The sequence below is a fragment of the Felis catus genome, chromosome B4, assembly GCF_018350175.1.
Source record: "Felis catus isolate Fca126 chromosome B4, F.catus_Fca126_mat1.0, whole genome shotgun sequence".
Lineage (NCBI taxonomy): Eukaryota > Metazoa > Chordata > Mammalia > Carnivora > Felidae > Felis > Felis catus.
Genome location: NC_058374.1, coordinates 122,413,816 through 122,439,398, shown reverse-complemented (window position 1 = coordinate 122,439,398; position 25,583 = coordinate 122,413,816). Strand labels below are relative to the sequence as shown.

The following is a 25,583-nucleotide window of genomic DNA, read 5'->3' as shown; positions in this document are numbered from 1 at the left end:
CAGTAACCTAAGTTTATATCTTAAAGGAACTAGAAAAAGAACAAAGGAAACGCAAAGATAGCAGAAGGAAGAAAGTAAAGATTATTGCAGAGATAAGCAGAGAATAGAAAACCACAGAGAATCAAAGACATTGTAAGTTGGTTCTTGGAAAAGATTTAGCAAAATTGACAAACCTTTGTCTAGACCAAGAGAATACTCCAATCAGAAAAATCAGAAAAAGTGGGACATTACTACCAACCTTACAGAAATAAAACGGATTTTAAGAGAATGCTATGAACAGTTACACACCAACAAATTAACCTAGATAAAATTCTGGTAAATTCCCAGAAACACAAAATTCGCAAAACTCAAGAAAAGAGAGAAAATCTGAATAGACCTATAACAAACAAAGAGATTGAATCAGTAATTAAAAGCATCCCAACAAAGAAAGCCCAGGACAGGATGCTTTACTGGTGAATTCTGTTAAACATTTAATGAAGAATCAACACCAGTGTCTCAAAATGCTTATAGATAATAGTAGAGAAGGGAACATTTTATAACTATTCTATGTTGCCCATATTATCCTGATACCAAAGGCATTATAAGAGAACTGCAAACCAATATCCCTTACAAATATTGATGCAAAAGTCTTCAACAATATCTAGCTAAAACTAGAAAATGCTTAGAAGATAACATTTTGTACTATAAAGGGTAGAATGAATATTTCTCTCTGACTCCATGCCAACTTAAATAATTTTTAAAATAAATATTTTGATCTATGCATATTTTCTGATGTTTGACTTTGTCATTTCCAAGAGAGACACAGTATTATAATTAGCTAGATTTATGGCCTTAGGGACATCATTTCAAAACGGTATATCCCCTGAACAGATTCATAAAGTTTATGTATTTTATTGAAAATTGCCAAATTCTGAATCAGACAAAATGAAGATAGTTCTTACTTGTACTAGCATGTCACTCTATCTGTTAACAAATCGTCACTTGTATAAAGGACAAACAAATGTATTGAGACTCAATTAATATATAGACTAGTCCATTCAGTTGACAAGTATCAAGTGTCTAGTATGTGCCAGGCACCATGCTAGCTAGGTACTTGGTAAGCACTGACTTTTTTTTCCCCCCTTTTGGGAGTTGACAGGGAGGTAGAAAGGCAGTGAACAGTAATCATTGACTTATTTTTAAACCTGTGAATAATCATTTCAGACGAAGGCATTTTAGGCTTCTCCAAGAATCACGAAGATATTTTGTTTTCTATAAGTGAATTGCAATATTAATAAGCAAAAACGTTACTAAATATTTTATTGAGTGCTTTACTGTATATTAACCACCACTTACCTATGTAAATTTAATTAATTTTTACAACAACTCTGAGATAAGTACTATTTTTATGCTCATTTACATGATGGGGATATAAGATAAAGAGAGGCCAAGTAATTTGTGGAAAGGGACAGAGCTGTTAAGTAGAGGAACAGGAGTATCAGGCAGTCTGACCCTAGTACCTGCACTCTACTCACCTGGCATGAGAAGACATATTTGTATCTAAACTATTTCAGCTCTTCCTTACTTCTCTACATTCTGTGATATAACTTCATTAATTTAAACAATGAACCACAGGGCTACTCATAATCTGAAATGTTATTATAGAAGATGAGAGATTAAATTGTAATCTAAAATTTCATCTAGTTTTATATTCTGTGATCTATGTAGGTTTATAAGAAAATTGAATTCTCATTTAAGTCAGCAGTTCTTATCAGTCCCAATATCCCCTTTTTAAAATAAATATTTTATAATGCCCATATACAGTCATAAATGAAACTCATAGAAAATATAAGCTATCAAAATATCTATTCACAAAAAATTATTTTAGTGCCTTAATTGTACTATACATTTCTGTAAAAAAGAAAACTAATTGTTACAGAATAAAAGTGTGGTGTGTATATACTCAGGTAGTCTTTGTCTCTCTTTACAATGAATAAAGTTGAATATCAGAAAAACAAGATGATAGGAAAATATAAGGCAGAGACAAGGCTGCCAAATTTCAGGATTCCAGGGATATGGTTTGTATCAAGTACAATGTAAATAGTGCCATCTGGAGTTCTGCAGTGTCATAACTCAGTGTGTCTGAGTGAAACTACGGTTATTAGACTAAAACTCATGTCCATCTTAATAGAAAAAAGTGAAAGAGGGAAATAATGTTTTCAAAGTAAAAATAACACAGTCTTATTATAGGATGTCAAGTTGAAAAACTAAGGAAGGATAATATTCTTGGAAATCAATCAGTTTCTATATCGATAGTATCAAAATAAATCACTGTTATTCCATGGGATGGAATACTAACAAAGATTGCAAAAACTTTATCTTGTATCTTGAAATGCTCCCGCCTTTAGTGGGATTTCTAAATTTCATTCTCATTTGATGGATTAATTCATTTAATCCTCAAAACCCTTATGTGGTAGGTTTTCCCCCTTTTACAGAGGGGAATCCCAGGCAGTCTTGCTCACTACATTATGCTGTTTCCAGTTTGACACTTTTTAAGTTTTCGTCTTTTTATATTACTGAAAAAGTAAGTATTCAGATAACCTGTGTGTTCTGTTCAAAATTAAGCATTCTGTAGGGCTTAATAAAATTGACACAATTGTGGTTAGAGTCACGTCTGCAGAAGTGTTATCTTCCGCTTATGTAGAGTTTATAATGTTTGAAAGATACCTTTGCTAAAACATTCTATACCAGTTCTTGAAAAGATGTCATGTTCCTTCTTCCTACTTCATTAGTGCAGTTTACAGATGAGGAAGAAGAGTAAAGAGAAACAGACTTTTCTAGAGGATGAGGAAAATTATTCTAGAGGAGATTGCTATGGCCTTTGCACTAATAAGGTATTTTTCAGGGTCAGCTTTGCTTTACTACCTTAGAGTCAGTCATCATAGCATCTGAGTGCCCTTGTGGCAGTACTCAGTGAGTGAGTAGGAGAAGGAATGAATACAACCCTGTACTTGTCACGTCTTGCCACCACAAACAAAGCATCTGACAGGAGATGTGTTTAAGAAAAGAAATTCCCAAGTAAACAACGGCATTGCTAGCCATTCAGCCTCATGTTCGGTACCATCTCCTTTATGGCCCTCATCATGTCCACCATATGTAAATATTTACACACACATATATATGCACACATACATGCGTATATGTATGTATATGCATATGCACAGGAAAATGTCACTACTGGTGTTCAGACTTATGACCCAGCATTATCAAAAGAAGGTTAAAGTTATTATTATATTTGAGAAGTAAATAAATACATATTCATTTAGAAAGACTTATTATCCCATACCTCCAAAGGAAGGTAAAAATGGTGTTTAAGTATTTAATGGGTTAAGCTTATTATTTTAAAAACTCACTAATACAGAACATCTCATTCCCAGTCAGTGCCAAATAACAGATGTTCTTGTATATTAAAAACAGTACCGTTCCGTAAGAACAAGTCAGATCAACAAGTATTTATTAAACACGTTTAGTATAGCCAACATTTAGTACTTTGGGGGATACAAAAGAAATAGAAGACCCAGTACTCACTGTAACTACAAAGGATGTCAGAAGTAAATCTCTTTCCTCCTCCACCCCCCCCAACAATCTTTTTAAATATTAGATAAAATTTATGGTGAAGGAAAATTGGCTTCTAGAAACCAAGGGATTCTTAGTTTAAGACTAAAATAATAGAAGCATGTAATGTGCTATTCTTTGTCTATAAAACATGGGATATTAGTAGTTGTCATGTTCTAGCTGTCATCATTTTTAAAAAGAATGGGAAAAGGGGTAGCATATAAAAAATAAAAAATAAGATTTTTTTAGGAATGTAACCAAATCATTGGATAAAGGAATACTAAATTACCTAAGATATTCACTAAGCCAATTGTATTGTTTTTTGAAAAGTTATACAAGAGGAAAAAAAATGTTTATCAAATGTCTTCTGTGAACCCCATGCCAGCCAAGTTCTTTCCATATTACCTCTGTTTATGTACGTTCGAGAGTCTTCAGAATCCATAGTTAAGATGGTGTTCTGACCCACCCCACCCTACCCCTCCCTGACCCCAACTGGGATCACAGAATATGCAGTCTATTTAAAAATAGTCCTTGCAGGAAACAGAAAGAAGGGGACTGAGAGCCTTCAGTGAATTCCTATTCAGGAGCAAATAAACTTTGCCTAAGTAATTCCAGGTACAAAGTGAAATCGGGAGAATTTATATTATTTATTATAATGTTATGGTTAAATAAATCCAGAAATAAAGTTCTCTGCTTGCCTTCCAAAATTCCATGTAATTTTTTGTAACATTTTAAATCAAGATCAATTATTGCACAGTTATAACAAGAGCTTTAAGAATAGGATAAATAAACAGTTTGTGTTAGGTTTGGTAATAGTTTACCTCCCTTGTGTGGAACATAAGGATCTGTTTCTTTATAAGAACTATCCAAAAGTTATACTAAAACCTGTTGATCACATTTGCAGACCTTTTTCAATTCAGTGCAGTTTCAATTCAGTGCAAGATTATAGTAGAGTAAAAGTTAGAAAGTGATACAAGACTTTTCTAAACTTTTATATGATCAGGTACTGGTCACACCTCTCTCTAATATTCAACTCTTTGTTCTCTCTTATGTGCTCCTGTAGATGAAATCCAAAACCATTACCACATAAATTGTATTACCATATCAGTGATTGCAGTAATTTAAGCTGGTTTTATGTGGCCCTCGTGTGGTTGCAGGAAGTGAATTGTATAAATGAGAATCAGATCCATAAACATTTTTCAGGTTTGTTTTGAAAGTCCATTTATGTCACTAACAAGGAGTCCTTTTCCTCATTTATTACATATAGTCAAATTTTAGGTTCTAAAGTTTATCAAAATTTTTCTTGGAAATAATAAAATGCTAATATTTCCTGGATAGTATTACTGGTGTTTATGTTAGTTAAAGGAAAAGTTCTTCTACTTTGAATTCCTTGAAGATGAAATCATTCTGTATGATCTGTTTGAAAACTACCATATGGTATTTCTTTGCAGTTGAGAGTTTAATTTTGAATTTATTTTTAAATGTGACAAAATTTCTCAGAATTCCTATCCTTCAAAAATCTGTCTATGTAAGTTAAGTAAGATGTTAATTCTCCCCTGGGGCAGCCTCACCTAGTTTCTCACCTCTGTGATGATAAACTTGTAGTTTCTGCTGAATTTGTTTGGAATTTCAAGAAAACAAAATGAAGCAAAAACATATGAGCTTGTAATATTTTTTTTTAACTCTTCCAAAGCTTTGTAAAGATTTACAAAGGTAGGTTATTTTATGTATGGTATAGTTGGTTTATTAGTGTTATGTTTGAAACAGGCTACCTTTGTCTCCCCTCCAAAACACACATAGTCTTTGATTATTGATTCTTTTTTTGACTCATTATTTTTTGTTATTGGAAGATAAAGTAATAAGCATATGCAATTATCTCTCATTTTCACCCTTACTATTCTTCTTACTCTCAAGTCAATAAAATTTGTGGTGGTCCATTTCTTTTATCATTAATACTTACTAGTTCATTAATACTACTTGCATAGTAGGCTCTAACATAAAAAAAAAAAAAGCTGAATTAGTCTAATCTTATTTCTGAATATATTTGAAACACAGACACATACTGAAAGTACCCTGTACAAAATTCTTATTTTATACTCTCATGCCTTTTTGTTGCCTCCACTGTTAAAGGCTTTTGCCCAGATGACAAAGTTTATTTATTCACCACTCTAACCTACCATACCCACTATGGAGATTGGCCCATCTTAACCCTAGATTTGTGCTTTTAGTTAATATGGTTTCCCACCTCTGAACTCCTTTTGCACCTAAAACCAGACATTTTAGCAGTAAGTTACTTTGTAATTTGTTTCACTTCTTCCTAATTCTGCATTCACTTACTAAGGAAATATACTATGTCTTTCCCTTTTTTGAATTATCCATAGTGTGATGTGTAACTTAGTGATTATTTGGAAATGGTAGGGGAAAATCTTCATTTTGTTATCACAAAACTCAATGAAAGAAGTGTTTGTTGTCTAAGAGTATTGGAAATCCCTTTCTTGCACCCAGTAACACTGTAAAGTACCTTCTCCTCCTTATAACTACATCTCAGCATTACTTTTTTTTGCTTGCTTTCATATTTAATTAATCAGTACAGCAATTCATGTGATCCAGTCAAGTCTTTTAGAAAGATTGCGGTTAGTATTTTTTGCTTTACTAGTTAGAAAAGGCCAGATGGATACAGATGTGTCATTTAATGTCATCCATTCCTTCTTTTGTGTTGTCAGAAACATTTGGTAGCAGAAATTTCCTTCTACAATAAACTCCTTACCAGACAATGAGCTGCCAATTAAAAATGGAGAACAAACAAATAAAAGAACAGAGTATTACCCAGGAAATTTCCTTTCAAAATCTCAGAGGGAACATCTCCCTCTATTAATTGTAATTTAAAAGACCCTTGAGAATATCTAGGATAGCTGCAATATGCCAACACCCAATTTATGGGATCTTTTTATTAACTAAATAAGGATACTTAATGTTCGGCTAAAAAGCACTCAACCTGAAATAAGGCAATAATTTTAAGAGTAAACTACCAAAAGTAAAGTAAGTATAATTCATAACCTTAGATCTGGACAGCTGTCCATCTGTACATGTTACAGCTAAAATCTAAGAGTTCCACTGAGGACCACAGAGTTGGGATAGATAGAGGTATTTGTTATAATTATAGTCACGTTGGTTCAAAACTGTCATTTATTTTATTTTACTTGAAGAGTGATGCTATCTGTACTCCAGTGCCCTTTGATTTAATCCATAGTATTGGATTCTCAATATGTCAGTAAATTAATTATACTTTAAAAGCTTTTTCTTTGAAATTTCCCATGCAGACATTTAAATAGGTATACAATATATTTCATATAGCTCCTGATTTTTGCTCGTTAGTTTAACTTGATAATGTTATATCTTTATGCTTTTATAAATAGTCCATTACCTTTCCATATGCTTGGTTATGTGTATTAAGAACTCTATGAGGGGCACCTAGGTGGCTCAGTCAGTTAAGCATCTGACTTGATTTCAGCTCAGGTCATGATCTCACAGTCATGACATTGGGCTCCATACTGAGTGTGCAGCCTGCTTACGGTTCTCTCTCTCCCTCTTCCTCTCCCCCTGTTTGCACCTTCTCCTTCTCAAAAACAATTAATTAATTAATTAATTAATTAATTTAAAAACTGAAAAGCCTATGAACCCTTACAGCTTTTATTGTGATGCCCCACTTTCCTGAAAAGTATGTATCTGTGGTTATAATTAACTTTAAGTAACTTTATTCATTATAAACAGATTTATTAGCAATAAATTTGGAAATATTAATATGGACTTTCAGTTCTATGAATTTTTTCCTGTTACAATAGAAACTCCCTTATCTGACATGGTCTAAACCTGCAATTCGTTAAACAATAAAAAAGTCAGTAAACTAATCCAACAAAATTAAAAGACAACCTACTGAGTGGGAAAAGATATTTGCAAGTGATATATCTGATGAAGGGTTACTATCCAAAATATATAAAGAACTTTTACAACTCAACACTCCCCCGTCAAAAAAAATCCAATTAAAAAATGGGCAGAAGATATGAAGAGACATTTCTCCAAAGAAGACATACAGGTGACCAACAGACACACGAAAAGATGTTCAGTGTCACTCATCATCAAGGAAATGCAAATCAGAACCACAATGAGACATCACCTTACACCTATCAGAATGGCTAAAATCAAAAACTTAAGAAACAACAAGTGTTGGTGAGGATGTGGGGAAAAAGGAACCCTCATGCACTGTGGGTAGCAATGCAAACTGGTGCAGCCACTGTGGAAGACAGTATGGAGGCTCCTCAAAAAATGAAAAATAGAACTACCTTACAATTCAGGAATCACATTACTGGATATTTATCCAAAAAATACAAAAACACTAGTTTGGAAAGATATATGCACCCCTGTGTTTATCACAGCATTATTTACGATAGCCAAACTACAGAAGCAGCCCAAGTGTTCATCAACAGATGAATGGATAAAGAAAATTAATATTACTTAGCCATAGAAAGAATGAATTCTTGCCATTTGCAACAACATGGATGGAGCTAGAGAATATAATGCTAAACAAAATAAGTCAGTCAAAGAAAAATACCATATGATTTCACTCATATGTGGAATTTTAGAGACAAATGAACAAGGGGAAAAAAGTGAGAGAAAGGAGAGAGAGAAACCAAGAAATCAACTCTTAAATATAGAGAACAAACTTATAGTTACCAGAGGGGAGGTGGGTGGAGGGTGGGTGAAATAGGTGATAGGGATTAAAAGTATACTTTTTGTAATGAGCACTGAGTAATATATGGAAGTGTTGAATCACTGTATTATACTAATGTAATAGTGTATGTTAACTCCATTGGAATTTAAATTTAATTAATTGATTAAGCTAGTCTCAAAAAGTGAGTAAACTCGGGAAATCATTTTAAGAGACTATCTACTTACCTTGTTTTATGAAATTTATGAAAATTTGCCAGTTTGCTAATTGCCAATTTTTTTTATATTAGGCCAAGACCTTTTATTCCCCCCTTAATTTATGAGTCTGTTGATTAGCACTGGACCTCTTTTTTGCATGAACCATACCCATAATACAGAGTCTACAATGAAAACATTTGCTAGGCATTCTTAGTTCAAAATTATCTAGGCTTTTTACTTTTATTGCTTAATCTTTTGTTACTTACACACCTGCCTAATTTAAGAGCATTTTTTTAAGTTAAAAATTTACCTTTAGTTGGTGGCCTTCAACTTCGTTTCATTGAAACAGCTCTTTCAGATGCTCAACATCGCTCCTCATCAGGGAAATACAAATCAAAACCACACTCAGATATCACCTTACGCCAGTCAGAGTGGCCAAAATGAACAAATCAGGAGACTATAGATGCTGGAGAGGATGTGGAGAAACGGGAACCCTCTTGCACTGTTGGTGGGAATGCAAATTGGTGCAGCCACTCTGGAAAACAGTGTGGAGGTTCCTCAAAAAATTAAAAATAGACCTACCCTATGACCCAGCAATAGCACTGCTAGGAATTTACCCAAGGGATACAGGAGTACTGATGCATAGGGGCACTTGTACCCCAATGTTGATAGCAGCACTCTCAACAATAACCAAATTATGGAAAGAGCCCAAATGTCCATCAACTGATGAATGGATAAAGAAATTGTGGTTTATATACACAATGGAGTACTACGTGGCAATGAGAAAGAATGAAATATGGCCCTTTTGTAGCAACATGGATGGAACTGGAGAGTGTGATGCTAAGTGAAATAAGCCATACAGAGAAAGACAGATACCATATGGTTTCACTCTTATGTGGATCCTGAGAAACTTAACAGAAACCCATGGGGGAGGGGAAGGGAAAAAAAAAAAAAAAAAGAGGTTAGAGTGGAAGAGAGCCAAAGCATAAGAGACTGTTAAAAACTGAGAACAAACTGAGGGTTGATGGGGGGGTGGGAGGGCAGGGAGGGTGGGTGATGGGTATTGAGGAGGGCATCTTTTGGGATGAGCACTGGGTGTTGTATGGAAACCAATTTCACAATAAACTTCATATATTGGGAAAAAAAAAGAAACAGCTCTTTCACATTCATATTTTATCAGCTTACATAATACTAATTATGTAATTATACTAATAATTAAGCATGGGTTTACACCACTTGCAAACAGTGGTTTGCTAAGGAAAAAAATCCATATTCCCTCTTGGTAAGTCTATAACAAATGCATGTATAAGCTTATTAGAAAATAGCCTTCTTGTTCCTGTCAGTTGTAGAGGAGTCTGTCAAAGGAGGTCAGTTAAGACCTTTTCCTATCCACTGTATTCACTATATTTTAAAACTGATGTAAGTTTTTCCATACATAGGTACATGAAAATAACATGCAAGAAAAAAGTATGATTTGAAAAATCTGTCTTACAAATAAGACCAACTGCAAACTACCTTTTGCCAGTCAAATGATTGTTGTTAACATTGTTTTCGTCAGAAAATTTGTCAGAGACAGTATAGGTTTTTTTCAGTTGGTAATTTAAAAAGATGTGGGAAGAAAAAAGAAAAGGTACAAGCAATCTGGAAAGCCATTTGACAAAAACTGCTAGAGTTCAACTATTTATAAGCTATAATCCGTCAATTCCATACCCAGGTATATACTCGCGGGGGCAGGGTGGGGGTGCATGTGGATGTCTGTATTCACTAAAAAATATGCAAGAAGATTTATAGCAACATTATTACTAATGACTAAAACTGGAAACAGCCTAAGTGTCAGCAGTACAATGAGTAAATACATTACAGCGTACTTAATTCGTAGAATACTATCTACAACAATGAGAGTGGACAAAGTACAACATGCAATAATGTTGGTAAATCTCACAAAATCTAACCATAAGTGAAAAGTCCCAGACCAAGAAAATACATAATATATGATTGCATTTGTATGATGTTCAGACCTGGCAAAAGTAGGCTATGGTGTGCTTTTTGTGAGAGAGCAAGGAAGTGTAACTAGAAGGAAGCACAAGATGACTTTTGGAGCTGTGGAAATACTCTGTCTTAACTTGGGTGCTATTCTCTTTGAGCTGTATGCTTAAGATATATGTGTTTTTATTATGTATGGTGAACTGCAAAAAAAGAAAAGAATGTGATTTTATCTGATGGAACTAATATTAACTACATGAAGTAATAACAGAAAAACAAGTTGAATTCTACAAAGGGATTTGTGAAGAGCTTAATTATGGAATCTATCAAAAAGGGAAATAAGAGTTAACAACTTAAAGTGTACCATATGTAGCTTATTTAGTTATAACTCATTTCAAGCCAATTTGTTGTATTTTGCATACTTAGTGCTTGGATTATGCAACCACTGAGAATTATTTAATAAGCATACAAATATAAATGATAAATTACTTTATCCTAGTCCTGTAAAGTAATCTGGATTGCCCTCCTCATTTTTTTTTAAGTGTTAGGTTTCTGTTCAGGATAAAACACTATTTAAAAATTAGACTGAAATTTGGTTCATTGGCCAAAAATACACTTCATTAACTGACCTCTTTTTGTAGAATATCTTTATTGATAATTTTTACCTCTGGTTTTCCTCATTTCAAAGGAAAAAAATCATGAAAATATTCTGGTACGCATTTATTCAATTTATATAATGACAAACAAAAATCAAATACATATTAGAATAAGATCAAAAGAAGCCTTAAACCATTCTCTCTCTCATGAGACTCACTGAATTTGCAAGACATTCATATTATTTCAGTAGTGGTACAAATATATGCTAGCCCAGCACTTTATTATGCAAGAGGCAATAGAGAAGAAAGAAATATTCAGTTGCCATAATGAATAATCTTATTCATTGTGGGGAGTGAAACACAATTGCATAAACCATTAATAAATGTGATTCCCCTCTTCAATTAAATTGTAGTTGTTTCCCTTGTGTAGTAAATACAGATGAAAAGTGTTGATTTGGCAAGAGAAAAGAGTATGCTTCTAAAGTATTTAATCAAGTAGGTAATCATTTTGAAAAACATTTATGTTAGTTTATATGTTAACTATAACATTCCATGATTGGAGACCCTATAATTTCTACAAAGAAGAAAAAATATTTGAAATAATGTGATTTGACACAGAATAGCAGCATTGTCCAATAACTATGTCTATTTTTTTTTTGGAAGTAAATCTTTGCCTAGACTTTAAACATATATTCCTTAAGTTTGTTAAAATTATTTTATGGTCCTCAATGAGATATGAACCATACCCCTAGAAGAAAAGGTCTAAGGCATTCTAATAAGTGAGTTCAATTCTTAAAGACCAGAATTCTGTGAATACTTTGCCAACCACTCACCACTTTTGCCTTCTGTCATGCTAACTTCCCCCACATTCTGTACCAGTGAGATACAGCCTTGGTTGAGTGTGAGGGATGAGCTGGGCAACTAACAGTGTGGGTGGGGGAGTAGCACCTCTCGCAACAGAGTGCCATTACTGAGATTTCTAAGGCTTGATCTCTACTATGGGGAAAGTAAAGAAATTGAGGTAGAAAGCCATCTCACAGAGTAGCTTTGTTACTATAGATTTCTAAGTACTAAAAAGAGAAAGAGTGGAAGGAGCCAGGTATCTGTTCCTTCAACCAACCTTTAATCTGGTAACTTTCAATCAAAGCCACCTCTGACACCAAGAATTGGGGAAGTGAGCCAGATCAGAAAAGATATAAGATAGGAAGTAGCCCCTGGCATGGAAGGCCAAAAGCAGAAGGAATAAGCAACTATGGAAAATTACTATCTCCCTAAATTCACATCACCTCATATTAGCTTCTTTATATGTTATTTTGAAAAATGGGAGTATTGGGTGTGTTGGGGTATGTGTTAAGCACCCCTGGTTGAAATTATTGTTATTGAAATGACTACTGAACTAAGAATGCAACCTGTTTAGTGAACTGGAAACTTGAAGATTCTAGCCACAAAATAAAGAGTGTATGAATAATTTGGTTACTGTGTTACAGTGTTGCTGTGTTAAATTTTTCTGTGATTGAGTATGGTAAAACTCAAATCCTTCATACTATTTTCACATTTTTCTAAAACAATTACAATTATGTTATGGCTTAAAAAAAACATACTTTAGGTGTAAATGTCAACCTTGCAATCTGTAGTTAATAGCTTTGAATTCATGGAGGTTTCATTTTTTTAGTAGTGATATAGCAAAAATATTTAACATTGTACTCCTATTCTTTTATTAGGATTTGGAACTTGGAAGGAATGCAGACAGCTCATTTTGTTCTTCATTCCCCGGGAATGAGTGTGTGCTGGCATCCTGAGGAAACTTTTAAGGTTGTTATTTACAACTTAGCTTTCTTTTATCAAGCTGAAAAGACATATACATGTGTAATACATGCAGACATAGAGGAGAAAAAGCAATTACTTTTTCCACCTCAGGGACTCTAATTGTCATAAGTGCATTTAGACTAGTCCAGAATTCTGTAACTTAAAAACTCTATAATTAAGTTTTTATTTTACAGCCATCATCCATAAATGGAATTTTTTCAGAGTACATTTTTCCTACCCTCTGGTAGATTTCAATTAAAAAAAAAAAAAAAAAAAAAAAACCTGATGCCTAGACTATCTAGTAGCAGTATTCATTAGGGGAAAAAAAAATGTTAAAATCCACTTTTGCAAGCCATAACATGTAAACAGAAAGCATCAGTGGCATAAGGCAAACTTGACCTAGCTGCAGTGGTATTCAATTCCTATTATTCAAAGTAGAGCTTTCTAAAATTCTAAAAATATATTGCAAGTTTTTATCAATTGACCCTAATTCTTATTTCATTGAGAAGATCAGCTATATTCAATAGGAATTCTCTTATTTGCCAGTATCTTCTCTTGGGCATCACTCTATTTTATCTTTCCCTAGAACCTAAGAAGTTCCCATGTTCATCTTCTTAAACTTAATTCTTTAGCTGTATAGAGTTCATGCCAGTTCCTTAGGCATCTTGATTTTATAGCTCTCTAATGTCTTTCATGCTTCTCCATTGACTCTCTTCTGTCCTCATACTTGCAGAGAAATATAAGCCTGTTTAATTATAACAAACACTTACATAGTACTTATATGTACTTGGCCCATTATCAGCATTTCATGTTAGCTCACTTAATCCTCATGGCATCCTTATGAGATAGCAAGCAACTATGATGATCCTCACTTTACAGACAAGGAGACCACTCCTATCTTGAAACCCTGCTCACTTAATCTTTAAAGCTGCATTATTCTAGTCCTCTTGAGCATCTCTGCGTGTTATCTTCCCTTTTTCTTTCTCCTCTGTCAGCTTCTTTCACCATGTATTTGTGAAATGTTGCAAGAGGTAATTCTCACCTACTCTGTGCCCTTTATTGTAAGAGAGGATAGAAGAATGAATAAAGCCCTTGCCCTTAAGTTACACATGACTGACATGTAAGGAAGAAAAACATGTAACTAAATACAATAACACAGATTTTAAGTGTTGGAATAAAGAAATCTAATAAGTAGAATGATGACATAAAAAAAGGATTAAACAGATCTGCTCATAGCCTTCACAGAAGAGGTAATCCTGAGCTGAAATGTCCCAGACCATATAACTGTATTCTCTGAACCTTGGGATGCCATGAAAACTTGTTTCAGGCCTGTTGGATCTTTCTTCAGTAGAACTATATACCCTGTATATGTGCATGAGTAAAATTTTCCCATTTATTCATATTGCATATGTAGGGATTGTTCCATGCAGAAATATTATGAAGCCAGGCCCTGTATTTTATCTTATGCCAGATTTCTCCCCTGTAGTAGTGAGTCTACTTGAAGTATAATTAGGGATCCTACCTAAATGTTAATATCACCATGTATAAATACAATAGGTTACTTTTTAAAATCTGTGACCTGGGGCACCTGGGTAGCTCAGGCATTTGAGCATCCAACTTCCGCTCAGGTCATCATCTCACGATTTGAGTTCGAGCGCCACATTGGGCTCGCTGCTGTCAGCCTGTCAGCACAGAGCCTGCTTCAGATCCTCTGTCCCCCTTTCTCTGCCTCTCCCCCACTTGCACTCTCCCAAAAAATAAAAATTTTAAAAATTAAATCTGTGACCTAGATGAGAAATGAGAACTTTTCTTACAACCTCTCTCCCAAAACTTGTATCTTAATGCTTATGACTCAGATCCCTTTCCTCCATGTGCTTTAAGTTAATTTCTGGTTTTCTTCTGTATATCATTAAAACTCCACCCCACCTCCTCTCCTTTTTTTTATTGCTTCCATGACTTCAGAATGTTTAGAAATCCCTGCTGTAAATTACATAAACTCAAAATCTGAAATCACCTTTGATGTCTTCCTTCCCTGTATGCAGAATTTTCGAGGTTTTTAATTTTTCCTTCCCTGTTACTAGAACACATTCCTCCATCATTAAAGGTATATTCTTCACCTTTCTGTTCTCATAAGTAACTCTTGCCAAGGCTTAGCTTTTGGCTCTCCACTCTGATTTTCTTACCTACTTTAAGTCAGACTAATCTTAAAATATCAATTTCATCGTATCACCCCTAAATTCAAAATACATAAAGGCAACACAGAAGTGATCAAGGGTATGGACTTTCGAGATAACTGCCCAGAGTCAAACCCCATTTCCACCACTTACTGGCTGTGTGATCTCTGGTAAGTTACAAAAGCTCTCTCAACTGCCTTTACTTCCTCCTCTTGTAAAATGGAAGCTCATAAAGACTAAATGAGTGAATCCTTATAAGGTCCTTAAAAGAGAACCTAGCACATAATAAGCACTCAGTCAATTTTAGCTGCTTGTCATTATTGACACTTAACCATTACTACTAAAGCTAGTGGTTCTCTGTGGTCCACCATATCCATTCAAGCCCAGAATTTTTGTTCGGATATGCTTAGCCTGGGTGAAAAGGAGGCAGCCAGACAAGAGAAAGAGATGGGTCCATGAGTACCTGTCTCATAGAATTCTTAGGAAAATCATATGAGGTGTGAACTTTGCAAAAAGAGCCATTCTAGGGCGCCTGGGCGGCTCAGTGGGTTAAGTGTCCGACTTCAGCTCAGGTCATGATCTCACGGTTCGTGGGTTCTAGCCCCACGTTGGGCTCTGTGCTGACAGCTCAGAGCCTGGAGTATGCTTTGGATTCTGTGTCTCCCTCTGTCTGCTTCTTCCCCCACTCACACGCTGTCTCTGTCTCTCCAAGATGAATAAACGTTAAAAAAAAAAAAAAACATTTTTTTTTAAAGAGCCATGTAATCTGGAAGGCACAAAGCAAGTGCTAGTGTTTAATAGTTAGTAAAAGATACAAATGTCAAAAGATCTTGAGAAATTAAGGTCTTAAATCCAATTAACCACAATTGGAACTAGATTTTATTAGGTAGTAATAACAGAACCAAGAGTTTAGGATGTCAGACGATCAGAGAATTGGGACCCAGGACATCTCAGTCTCTGAGAGAATAGACAACTGCTAAATGAAATGAGGTGTAACAACTGACATTTGTTGAATGCTGAGTACCAGGAATTGTGCTGATTATTTTACATGTGTTTTCATGTAATTCTCACAGAACACTCTGAAGTTGGTAACGTTATTCTATCCATTTTGTAGATAAGAAAACTGAAGCACCAAAAGGTTAATAACTAATTTTTCCAAGGCCACACAGGCACAGATTTGACCTCGGTCTGGTTCAAGTACTAATGTTCTGTGCTGCAAAAGATATTTCCCCTGTGAAAATTTAGTGCATATTCTGTTTATGGTTCTGAGAAATGGTAAAGGAAAAATTCCCCTGTAAACTTTTCAGCTCCAGCAGTTCCAAACTTATTTAGCTTTTTTACTCTATCTGCTTTCAAACAAAAAAAAACCCAAAAACTATCATCACAATTGAGCACAGTTTAAAAAGGATAAATAAGGGGTGCCTGGGTGGCTCTCAGTTGGTTAAGCATCCTACTTTGGTTCAGGTCATGATCTCACCGTTCCTGAGTTCAAGCCCCACATTGAGCTCTATGCTGACAGCTCAGAGCCTGGAGCCTGCTTTGGATTCTGTGTCTCCCTTTCTCTCTGCCCTTCCCCTGCTCTTGTTCTGTCTCTCTCTCAAAAATAAATAAACATTTTTTTTAAAAAATTTAAAGGATAAATAACTGAGAACTGAGTTTTCAATCTGACTTCAACCTATAATAATACCTAATGTTTTCTGAGTGCCTTTTCTGTGCTAAGACAGTTCTGAGTGCTTTACATGTGTTAACTCATACCATCCTTCTATTATAAGTAAGTACTGTTATTGTCTCCACTTTTACTGATAAGGACCTGATGTATAGAGAGGTCTTTTGCTTAAGGTCATAGAGCAGAGCTAGGACCCACCCAGGTAGGCCCCATTTTAAACCCAACTGCTTTATTGCCCCTCCTAATTTAGGACCTAGACTCAGATAGACTTTGCCCTTCCACAGTCCATAATTTATACCTGAAATCCTTAAGATTTTTAGAGTCAGGCTCAAAATTCCAAATATTTTTATTAGGTCCTGTTAAGGCTTCCTTGGTCTCTCATTTCCACTGCTTCTTCCCAACCCTCAACTATATATAGCACACCATGCCATTCACCAGTCTTCAGTCTAGCTCATAGTAAGAAATACATGTGCTCTGTAGTCAGATGGACCTGGGTTCAAGACCAGGGTTCAAATGCAGGCTTTGCCACAGGCAAGCAGTGAGACTTCAACAAGTTACTTTTGTCACTCTGCGCCTCGGTCTCCTTTATGAAAAATGGGATTAATGATAGTAATTTCTTCATACAGGGGTTAACAGAATTCAATAAGCAGGGCATATAAAGCTCAGTGTTGCATTTGGTTTTGTTGTATATGTCATTGACCTCATGTTATTGTTAGTAATATTAGTATTATTTAAACATTCTAGCTATTAAAGAATAGTTTTAAATTCCACCTTTTCTATTAAGAATCCAATAGTTGCAAAGACTACCAATATTCTACCTATATTCTATGCTCTGTTTTTTTCATAATTCTCTTCTTTAGATGGAAAGTTTCTTGATATCAAGGATCATGTCTTTTACCTTTGATCTCTTTATAAATTAGCATAGTATTTTGCACACACGTGTATATAGTTAATCTTCATTATTCACAGGCTCCATATTTGCAAGTTTGTCTACTCATCAAAATGTATTTATAACCCCAAAGTCAATACTCCGTGGCATTTCAGTCACAGACCTGCTCAGGGCAGCAAGAAATTTGAGTCAGCAAATGTGCGTATTTCCACCTAAGGCTGAATGAGGCCAGTGATCTGCCTTCTTGTTTTAGCTCTCATGCTCTAAACAAGTGTCCTATTTGTGGTCTATTTAGTGCCACATTTTTGTGCTTTTTGTTCATGATTTCACCATGTAAAATGGCCCCCCAAGCATAAGTGCTAAAGTGCTATCTAGGGTTCCTAAGTGTCAGAAGACTGTGATGTGCTTTATGGAAAAAATACATGTCTTAGGTAAGCTTCGTAGACATAAGTTATAGTGCTGTTGGCTGAGTTCTATGTTAGTGAAGCATATATATGAAATAAGGTATCTCTAAGGCAAAATTATGTATTGATCAGTTGACACAAATGTTATGCCCAGAGACTCACAAGAACCCAACGCTTTATTTTCTCTAGAATCAATGTTCAGAATTTACTAATTCTTTGTTCACAGCAACTTTATAGACTCTAAGTACCATGAATAATGAAACTCAACTATGTGTCAGCAGCGGGTGGGCTGGGGTAGATGCTTGGTAAAGGTCTCTTAGATGAATAATAGAATGACTGCCAATAATCCTGAGCATGTGTGTCTTACTAGACATGATGTTCTTATTAGAAATAGTAACCATACTTTTATAGTGTTTTATGAGTTTAAGGAAGTACTTGTATATACAATATCACATTTTAGCTATAATGGTAACCTTTGGAGTCTGATGTAATTTTCCCACATTTCACAAACAAGAAAAGAGCAAACTCCAGGTCACTCACCAGTTTAGTAGAACCCAGGATTATTGACACTAAGTCTCCCATTCTTCCCAGGCTACCACTGCTACTCCACATCTTCAGGAACGTTTTCACCTTAACATAATTAGAATTATAAGAACATTTTATAAAAGTAAGAACTTTACAGAAAATATAGAGAGTTTTTAAACCATTTTGTTTGGGCAACAACTACTCATGCACTTATATGTTCATAGCAGTCTCTTTACCTTAATTCCCACAAATGGGTATCCAAATGCCCTTACTTCTTTGAGTCTAAGAAACAAATTTTTTTCACATTTTAATATTTTGTAAAATTGAAATTTGTCTTACAACTATTTTTACATTGCTAAAGTATTTCTTAGGAAGGAGGGATAGGGGAAGCAAGCAAGCAAGTGCCTCATTAGCCAACATCTTTAAATCAGTACTATTTTAGAATTAAAGGAAATATTGAAGTAAGAGTAACTGCGATTTATTGAGTGAGTGGCTACAAGGTGTCAAGCACCGTACTGGGTGCTCTAGAGCTATTACTCATTTAATCAACACGCAATGCTGTAACTATTCTTATCCTCACATGATGCATTCTGGAAACGAGAAAAGTGCCAATCAAAGACTTGTAACTTGGCCAGTCATTCAGCTTTTAGGTGGAGGAAGCAGTCTTGTCCCCAGGCCTATCTGTGCTCTTTACACCATGCTGCCTTCCATTCTGGAAACAAACTCACATCACATAAGGATATGTAACACACACTATGTATCTCTATTGAGAAATACACACTTAGCTACCCTTTCTAGACATTATAACTTAAAGGTATAACTTTTCCCAGAATGATTCTTTGGGCTTATTTTTTCCTGATAACCATACCTCATCATTTAAAATTGTACCCAATGTTCCTCAGTCTTTCTTTTGCCGATATTCTGTCAGCTTTTTTATTTTTGATAGAGATTCTTACATAAGCTTCTCCTGTTTCATTTGCATTTGATGTCCCATTTGTAATATATGCAAATATTTGCATATTACTATATAACATTGAATTTCTGCCTCAGATTTGACTAGTGAATTAGGTGAATTTTTTTTTCTATCTTACAGCTGATGGTTGCAGAGAAGAATGGAACAATCCGGTTTTATGATCTTTTGGCTCAACAGGCTATTTTATCTCTTGAATCAGAACAGATGCCATTAATGTCAGCTCACTGGTGCTTAAAAAACACCTTCAAAGTTGGAGCTGTTGCAGGAAATGATTGGTTAATTTGGGATATTACTCGATCCAGGTACTTCCTTAGTATATTCATCTGTTGCTTACTCAAAAAGTCACTATTGCTAAATGATCCATTGAGCCATTCTTGTATACCTGAGCCTCACTGTAGAGCAAAAATAAGTCTCTCTTGTAGAGGGACCAGAGCTACAGCTTTTCACATAACAGAGATAGACGCCCATGCTTTGCAGATTTACTTTGAGAGTAACCCAGAAAGAACAATGCAAAGGAAGAAATCTTAGACCTGAGCAGTATTTACTTATGTTTAAAAAAGAAGAAAAAAAAACTGCTCCTGTTGAATTATGGTGTTCTGTAACAGTTCTAAATTATGTCTATGTTTCTATCATATTTCGTTTATGTTAATCCAGTGCTTATTTAGAATTTTATCACAGTTTAAGTACATTGGGTATTGTATCCTCTAAAGAGAAAATACCTTTTAAATCTTAAGTTCCTCTACTTGAGACCAGCATATAAATCCATAAAATGCAAAATGTTACCTTTTAGTTATCCTCAAGATAAGAGACCTGTCCACATGGATCAAGCCTGCTTATTCAGGTAATGTATGATTTCTGTTGGAGCTGTATTTGGTTTTTTTGAGTTCGGTTACTTTGTTGCATGCTGTGCCCCCAACCTGGAATACTTTGCCAGTCCTCTCCTTTGTACTGAGTTGTTTGGGGGTGTTTTGGGTTTTATTTGCTGACTATTTTATAAATGGTTATTTTGCTTTCCTAACTAAGTCTTTGCTTTTGTCTTTTTGTCTGGGTGAGGGACTGATTTGTTTTCCAATATTTCCTTTGAAAATTTTTATAAAATACAAAACACATTACCACTCCACTAATACCATTACAGCGATTTGGAGTATATACATCCTTATTGTTTGTTCTGATAAAGATATACACTTCATTGTTGTGCTTCAGGTGAGAACACACTATATTATATATCTGCGACTTTTTCTCTACTTATATTAATATACATGTCTCCCTTGTTCTTACTGATTTTTGCATAATATTCCATTGTATATTTATGTTTATGTATATTTATGTGTTTTGTGTATATTACCATAATATTTAATATTAATAAAATGAATAAATTAACAAATTAATGTATTTATTAAATAATATTAATATGCCAGTATTACTATAAGATACCATTGTATATTATATTATTGTTATTGTTTATTATGTATATATATTCCGTTGCATAATTCCACTAGGGTGATTTTAGCTTCTAGTAACATGAATACTAACAGAATAAAACCATTGGAACATTTATTATATGCTGTGTTTCATAAAATCTAAATTACCCCCAATAAAATTCTAGAACTTAGGGACACCATCATTTTTTGTACACCTTAGAAAAAACTACATTCGATTAAGTGTAAGAATGCTATAGATTGTAAGGTACATTCTGATTTCAGAAATGTGAGCATATCACAAGAGATGGGATGCTTCGGACAGAGGCAGTCTCGAGATTGGCTTAGTAGCTCATCAGCGCCAACAAGTTCAGATCTTTCCCTCTGCCATCTGCAGTGGCAGGGCTTTGGGCTTGTTGCTTCAACATCACAAGACGACTGCCAGGGTTCCATCAGGGCCTCATACAAGCTTGTCCAAAGAGGAGAGGAAGGAACACTGAGGAATTGCTGCCATTGCCTTCACTCGGTTGTGTCTCATCCCTTGGGATCAAACACACTGCCAGACGTAGTTGGGGTTCAATTAGCATGGAAAGGGGCAGAAAGACTGTTGGGCAAGCAACTAATAATGTCTGCCCATATAAAAATACTAACTAGACTTAGGCTTTTGGATTTTTTGCTGTCATTGTTTATCAATGAATTCTTTCTTTTTTCTTATATCTTCCCCACTGCCCTTATGGTAGTGCTGAGCATGTTGCCGGAACACTTGTTGATTCATTAATTCATTATATTTCAGTGTCTAGGATATCTTGAAACTTAAGCTTAAATATCTAACTATTCTAGGTGTTTGTATCATCCCAAGGAGTTTAAATGCATGAATTTATTGCTAATTGTACAACAAATGTCAGTAAGAACAATAAGTGTTGGTTTTTTTTTTTTTTTAATGTATTGCATTGTGAAATATTTTCTGTCTGTCTGATACCTTGTTTGTATCTCCTACCTCACTGTCGGCCCTTTGGTTATAAGAAAGGAACTGCTAACTTTGTGTAACTTTAGAACTTAACCAACTAGCACGTGGTAAGCATTTAATAAATATTCATAAAACGAGAAAATATTTATAGCTAACTTCCCTGGAATTTCCAGTCTAACTGTGAAGCTGTATTAACAAATTTAGACTTCAAAATTATTGGTTTTATGCAAAAAGAAATAACTTGTTTTAGAAGAGCTGTAGTTATCTGTAGAATACTGTACTTATTTTTTTCTTTTCTTAGGTGGTCTACAGTTAATGAGAACTTGTTTGCAACAACTGGTTATCCTGGCAAAATGGCAAGCCAGTTTCAAATTCATCATTTAGGACACCCTCAGGTAATGTAGAGTTGTTTTGTGGCATATATGTTTCTACATTTGTGTTTTTTACTTTTCTACTTATAGCCCCCAAATTTGTAATATGTAACTAAAGACATTTGTGAATGTCTTATCTGCTCAAATTGGTTGGAAAGAGAAAGCATTTTTTAATGTTTAAACCACCAGTGGTAACAGACACTTTGCCAGTATTCACGTAAGAAGAAATTTATTTCTTCTGTTTTATTTCCCTCTTCATTTAAATATAATAATTTTGCCTGTTTGCTTGGTTTAGGCTACAAAAATGTTTGCATCTAAGCTACTCCAGTTACTCGTAGATTATTTGTATCCTTCATTCTAGCCAGCTGCAAAAAATACTGTGTATTTCACCTATGAGGGAGCATATTTTTAATTCTGTTTCTGCTACATTAAACAAAGACAAGTTAGCAATGCATTTCTTATTTTTGAAGGGTAGTTTTTACTTATTAACTTTGGTGATCTATTGAGTTTCTCTAATTCTTTACGTATATTGTAGCCTGTCCTCATTGGTTCTGTAGCCGTCGGATCTGGCCTTTCCTGGCATAGAACTCTTCCACTGTGTGCAATTGGAGGAGACCACAAGCTGTTGTTTTGGGTAACTGAAATGTAAAACAAATTTTCTTTGTACCTTAGATGCATAAACTTTGTATTTTTAATACATATTTTGGAGAACTCCCTATTTTTATATCAAATATACTGTAAGCTCTAGTAATGTCCCAGTTGTTGCTTTTGTTAAATAAAATGTTAATGGTTTGAAAAATCATTTTCTTGCTCTGTGCTGTATATGTGCATGTATGTGTTTAAAAACATACATTTTTTAAAATCATCTTTCAAGACTATAATTGACTGAGCAGCTCCAGAAAAGAGATGATTTTATCACAGATTATCCAAAGTGTATCCTGTCCTCTATACTTTGAATATATGCTGTTTTCCTAATTCTCAGAGATGCAAACATTTACAAAAGGAAGAAAATGTCTTTCCTTTCAGTGTTACTCTGGAAGTGATCGAATGTATATGTGTGGGTATATGCATCTTTGTTAGCAGTTTATATGTGTAAGGGTCTTACAACTTCCTCAATAATTATAAAAGATTATCATTTAATTTAATACAAAGAATGATTTTCACTTTCTTAAAAATGTGACTGATTGACTCAGTCCTGTTGACTATATACAAATTTCTTTTGACTAGACATCTCAACATTCTTAGAACATCTGGTGTATGAGATAAAGCTTACCTTGAAAAATGAATTATAATTAATATCTTTAACAGCCTCTGCCTTTTATGAATCTTCACCATTTTTATCAAGAAACTGAGATGTTTCTGAGATGGCACCTAGTGGCAGTAAAACAGTGCTGATAGCACAGGGCCTGCTTGGGATTCTCTCTCTCTCTGATGCTCCCCCATGCTCGCTTGCTCTCTCTCTCTCTCAGAATAGATAAACTTAAAAAAAAAGAAAAGAAAATTAGCTTTACGAGACAAGGAAATGTTGCAAGTAGTTTTTTTAATGCAATGAAATGTTTTAATCATGTAGATATTTAAACTATTATGTGCTTTACTGATGAAAAAATGCATAGTATACCAATTTCTAAGTCACTTATTTGATATAATAAATTGTTACTAAATAATAGCAGTGGTTTCCTTTACCCCTTCATAAGCGGATTGTAACTTAAAAAGGCAAAGGTCAGGGAATTTGGACATGTTTCCTTTTAACAATCTCTGTGGTGGGACAGAGAACCCTAAAAGCATTAGGGTAGATCAAAGAATTTGTAAGAATTTTTCATTTCAGGATATGTCCCAGATATAAGGAATACATATTGAGATGTCAGATTGAGCCAGTGCATTTGAAAATTGTCTAAGGACGTTGACTTAGGAATTGAGTGGGTTGTTATTAAGGGTGGAGATTGAGGGGAGCCTGGGTGGCACAGTCAGTTAAGCGACTCTTGGTTTTAGCTCAGGTCATGATCTCACAGTTTTGTAAGTTAGAGTTCCACATCAGGCTCTGCGGTGGCAGCACAGAGACTGCTTGGGATTCTCTCTTCTCTCTCTCCGTCTCTCTCTCTCTGCTCCTCCCACACTCACACTGTCTCTGTCTCTCTCTCAAAATAAATAAATAAACTTAAAAAAAAAAAAAGGATGGAGATTGAAAAGTATGTTGGCCTTGGATTTTTGGGTGTCTAAGAAATGGGTTCTTTGGAATAAGGGCTTACCCAAATATCAGTTATCTGATGAAATTACGCAGTAGCACTACTGCCTGTTAGGGGAACCTGTCTTGGGAAAAGATAACCCATGGTGGTCACATAAATACTAAATTTATGCAATTTATGCCGAGAAGCAGGAAGTGTTACCCTTAAAGAAAGCAAATGGTTGTTTCATTTATAAATTAATATAGTGACTATAAGACTCAAGTCTCAAGAAATGAGAGGGATTTCTTTATCCCTTAGCTTCAGGAGTGGTATTCATGTTATCCTGAGTAAGCATTGTTAAACTTTACTATGTTCAATTACTTTAAATGGCATAATGATATTCTTTTTCCATAGTAAATTTTGTTCTTAGTAAACTATGTTTAAATTAGACTAACACAGGAGGCAGTGTTCAATGGAGAATTAGTTATTGGTCATCACTTCTAATTTCTGATAAATAACATGAGTTCTGATTTTGTGTGTGTGTACGTGTCCCAGTTAGTTTTAGTTTTTCCATGTTTGTTTATTCTAAGAGGGTTTTTCTTCTGCTGAAAATAAGTTTTCCTGAGGATTGCTTCACTTACAAATATTGTGGAAAGGAAAAAAAGTTGTACTTGTGTTCTAAAATTCTTATTATTTAGAGATGTTGAAGCAAAAGTCAGGATATCACAAATCTGCAAGATGTCAGAATTAAATCCTACTCTTTCAAAATGATGGAATCATAAGTCCCATTTTATTTTTATGATTTGGCTTGTACGTTGTGAGTATTTCAATGTCTCTCCCATGCCAAAACACAAAATCGTACACCCATGCACTCCAATTTGTTTCTTTGGTAATTTGTGACTACATATTGACACTGACCTAGAAATGTTCCTGTTGCTGTTTTAAATCTCATGTCAGTGGAGAAGAAATTGAAATCTGGTTTGCACATTTATGTCTGGTTTTTTGTAATTGTCCAAAATCTGACATTGTCCCAGAAATGCTGATTGGGAAGTTATGAGACAGTATTATACCCAAGACTGATTTCTTAGGAGAGAACATGTATTTGCTCCAGATTATTCCTCATGTTTCTGTA

The 25,583-nt window shown here is 34.7% G+C and overlaps 1 protein-coding gene across 2 annotated transcripts in view; it reads left to right on the top strand.

Annotated features, from left to right (window-relative positions):
- Positions 1–23,091, top strand: part of NUP37 (nucleoporin 37) — a 41,699-nt gene extending 18,608 nt beyond the window's left edge. For both annotated transcript variants that reach the window (XM_006933973.3, XM_003989175.6), the window contains exons 6-10: positions 12,818–12,908; positions 19,654–19,835; positions 20,324–20,374; positions 22,220–22,313; positions 22,825–23,091. In XM_006933973.3, the coding sequence (XP_006934035.1) occupies positions 12,818–12,908; positions 19,654–19,835; positions 20,324–20,374; positions 22,220–22,313; positions 22,825–22,938 (532 nt within the window). In that variant the 3' untranslated portion in view covers positions 22,939–23,091. The remainder of the gene's footprint in view (positions 1–12,817; positions 12,909–19,653; positions 19,836–20,323; positions 20,375–22,219; positions 22,314–22,824) is intronic.
- Positions 23,092–25,583: the final 2,492 nt, after the last annotated feature.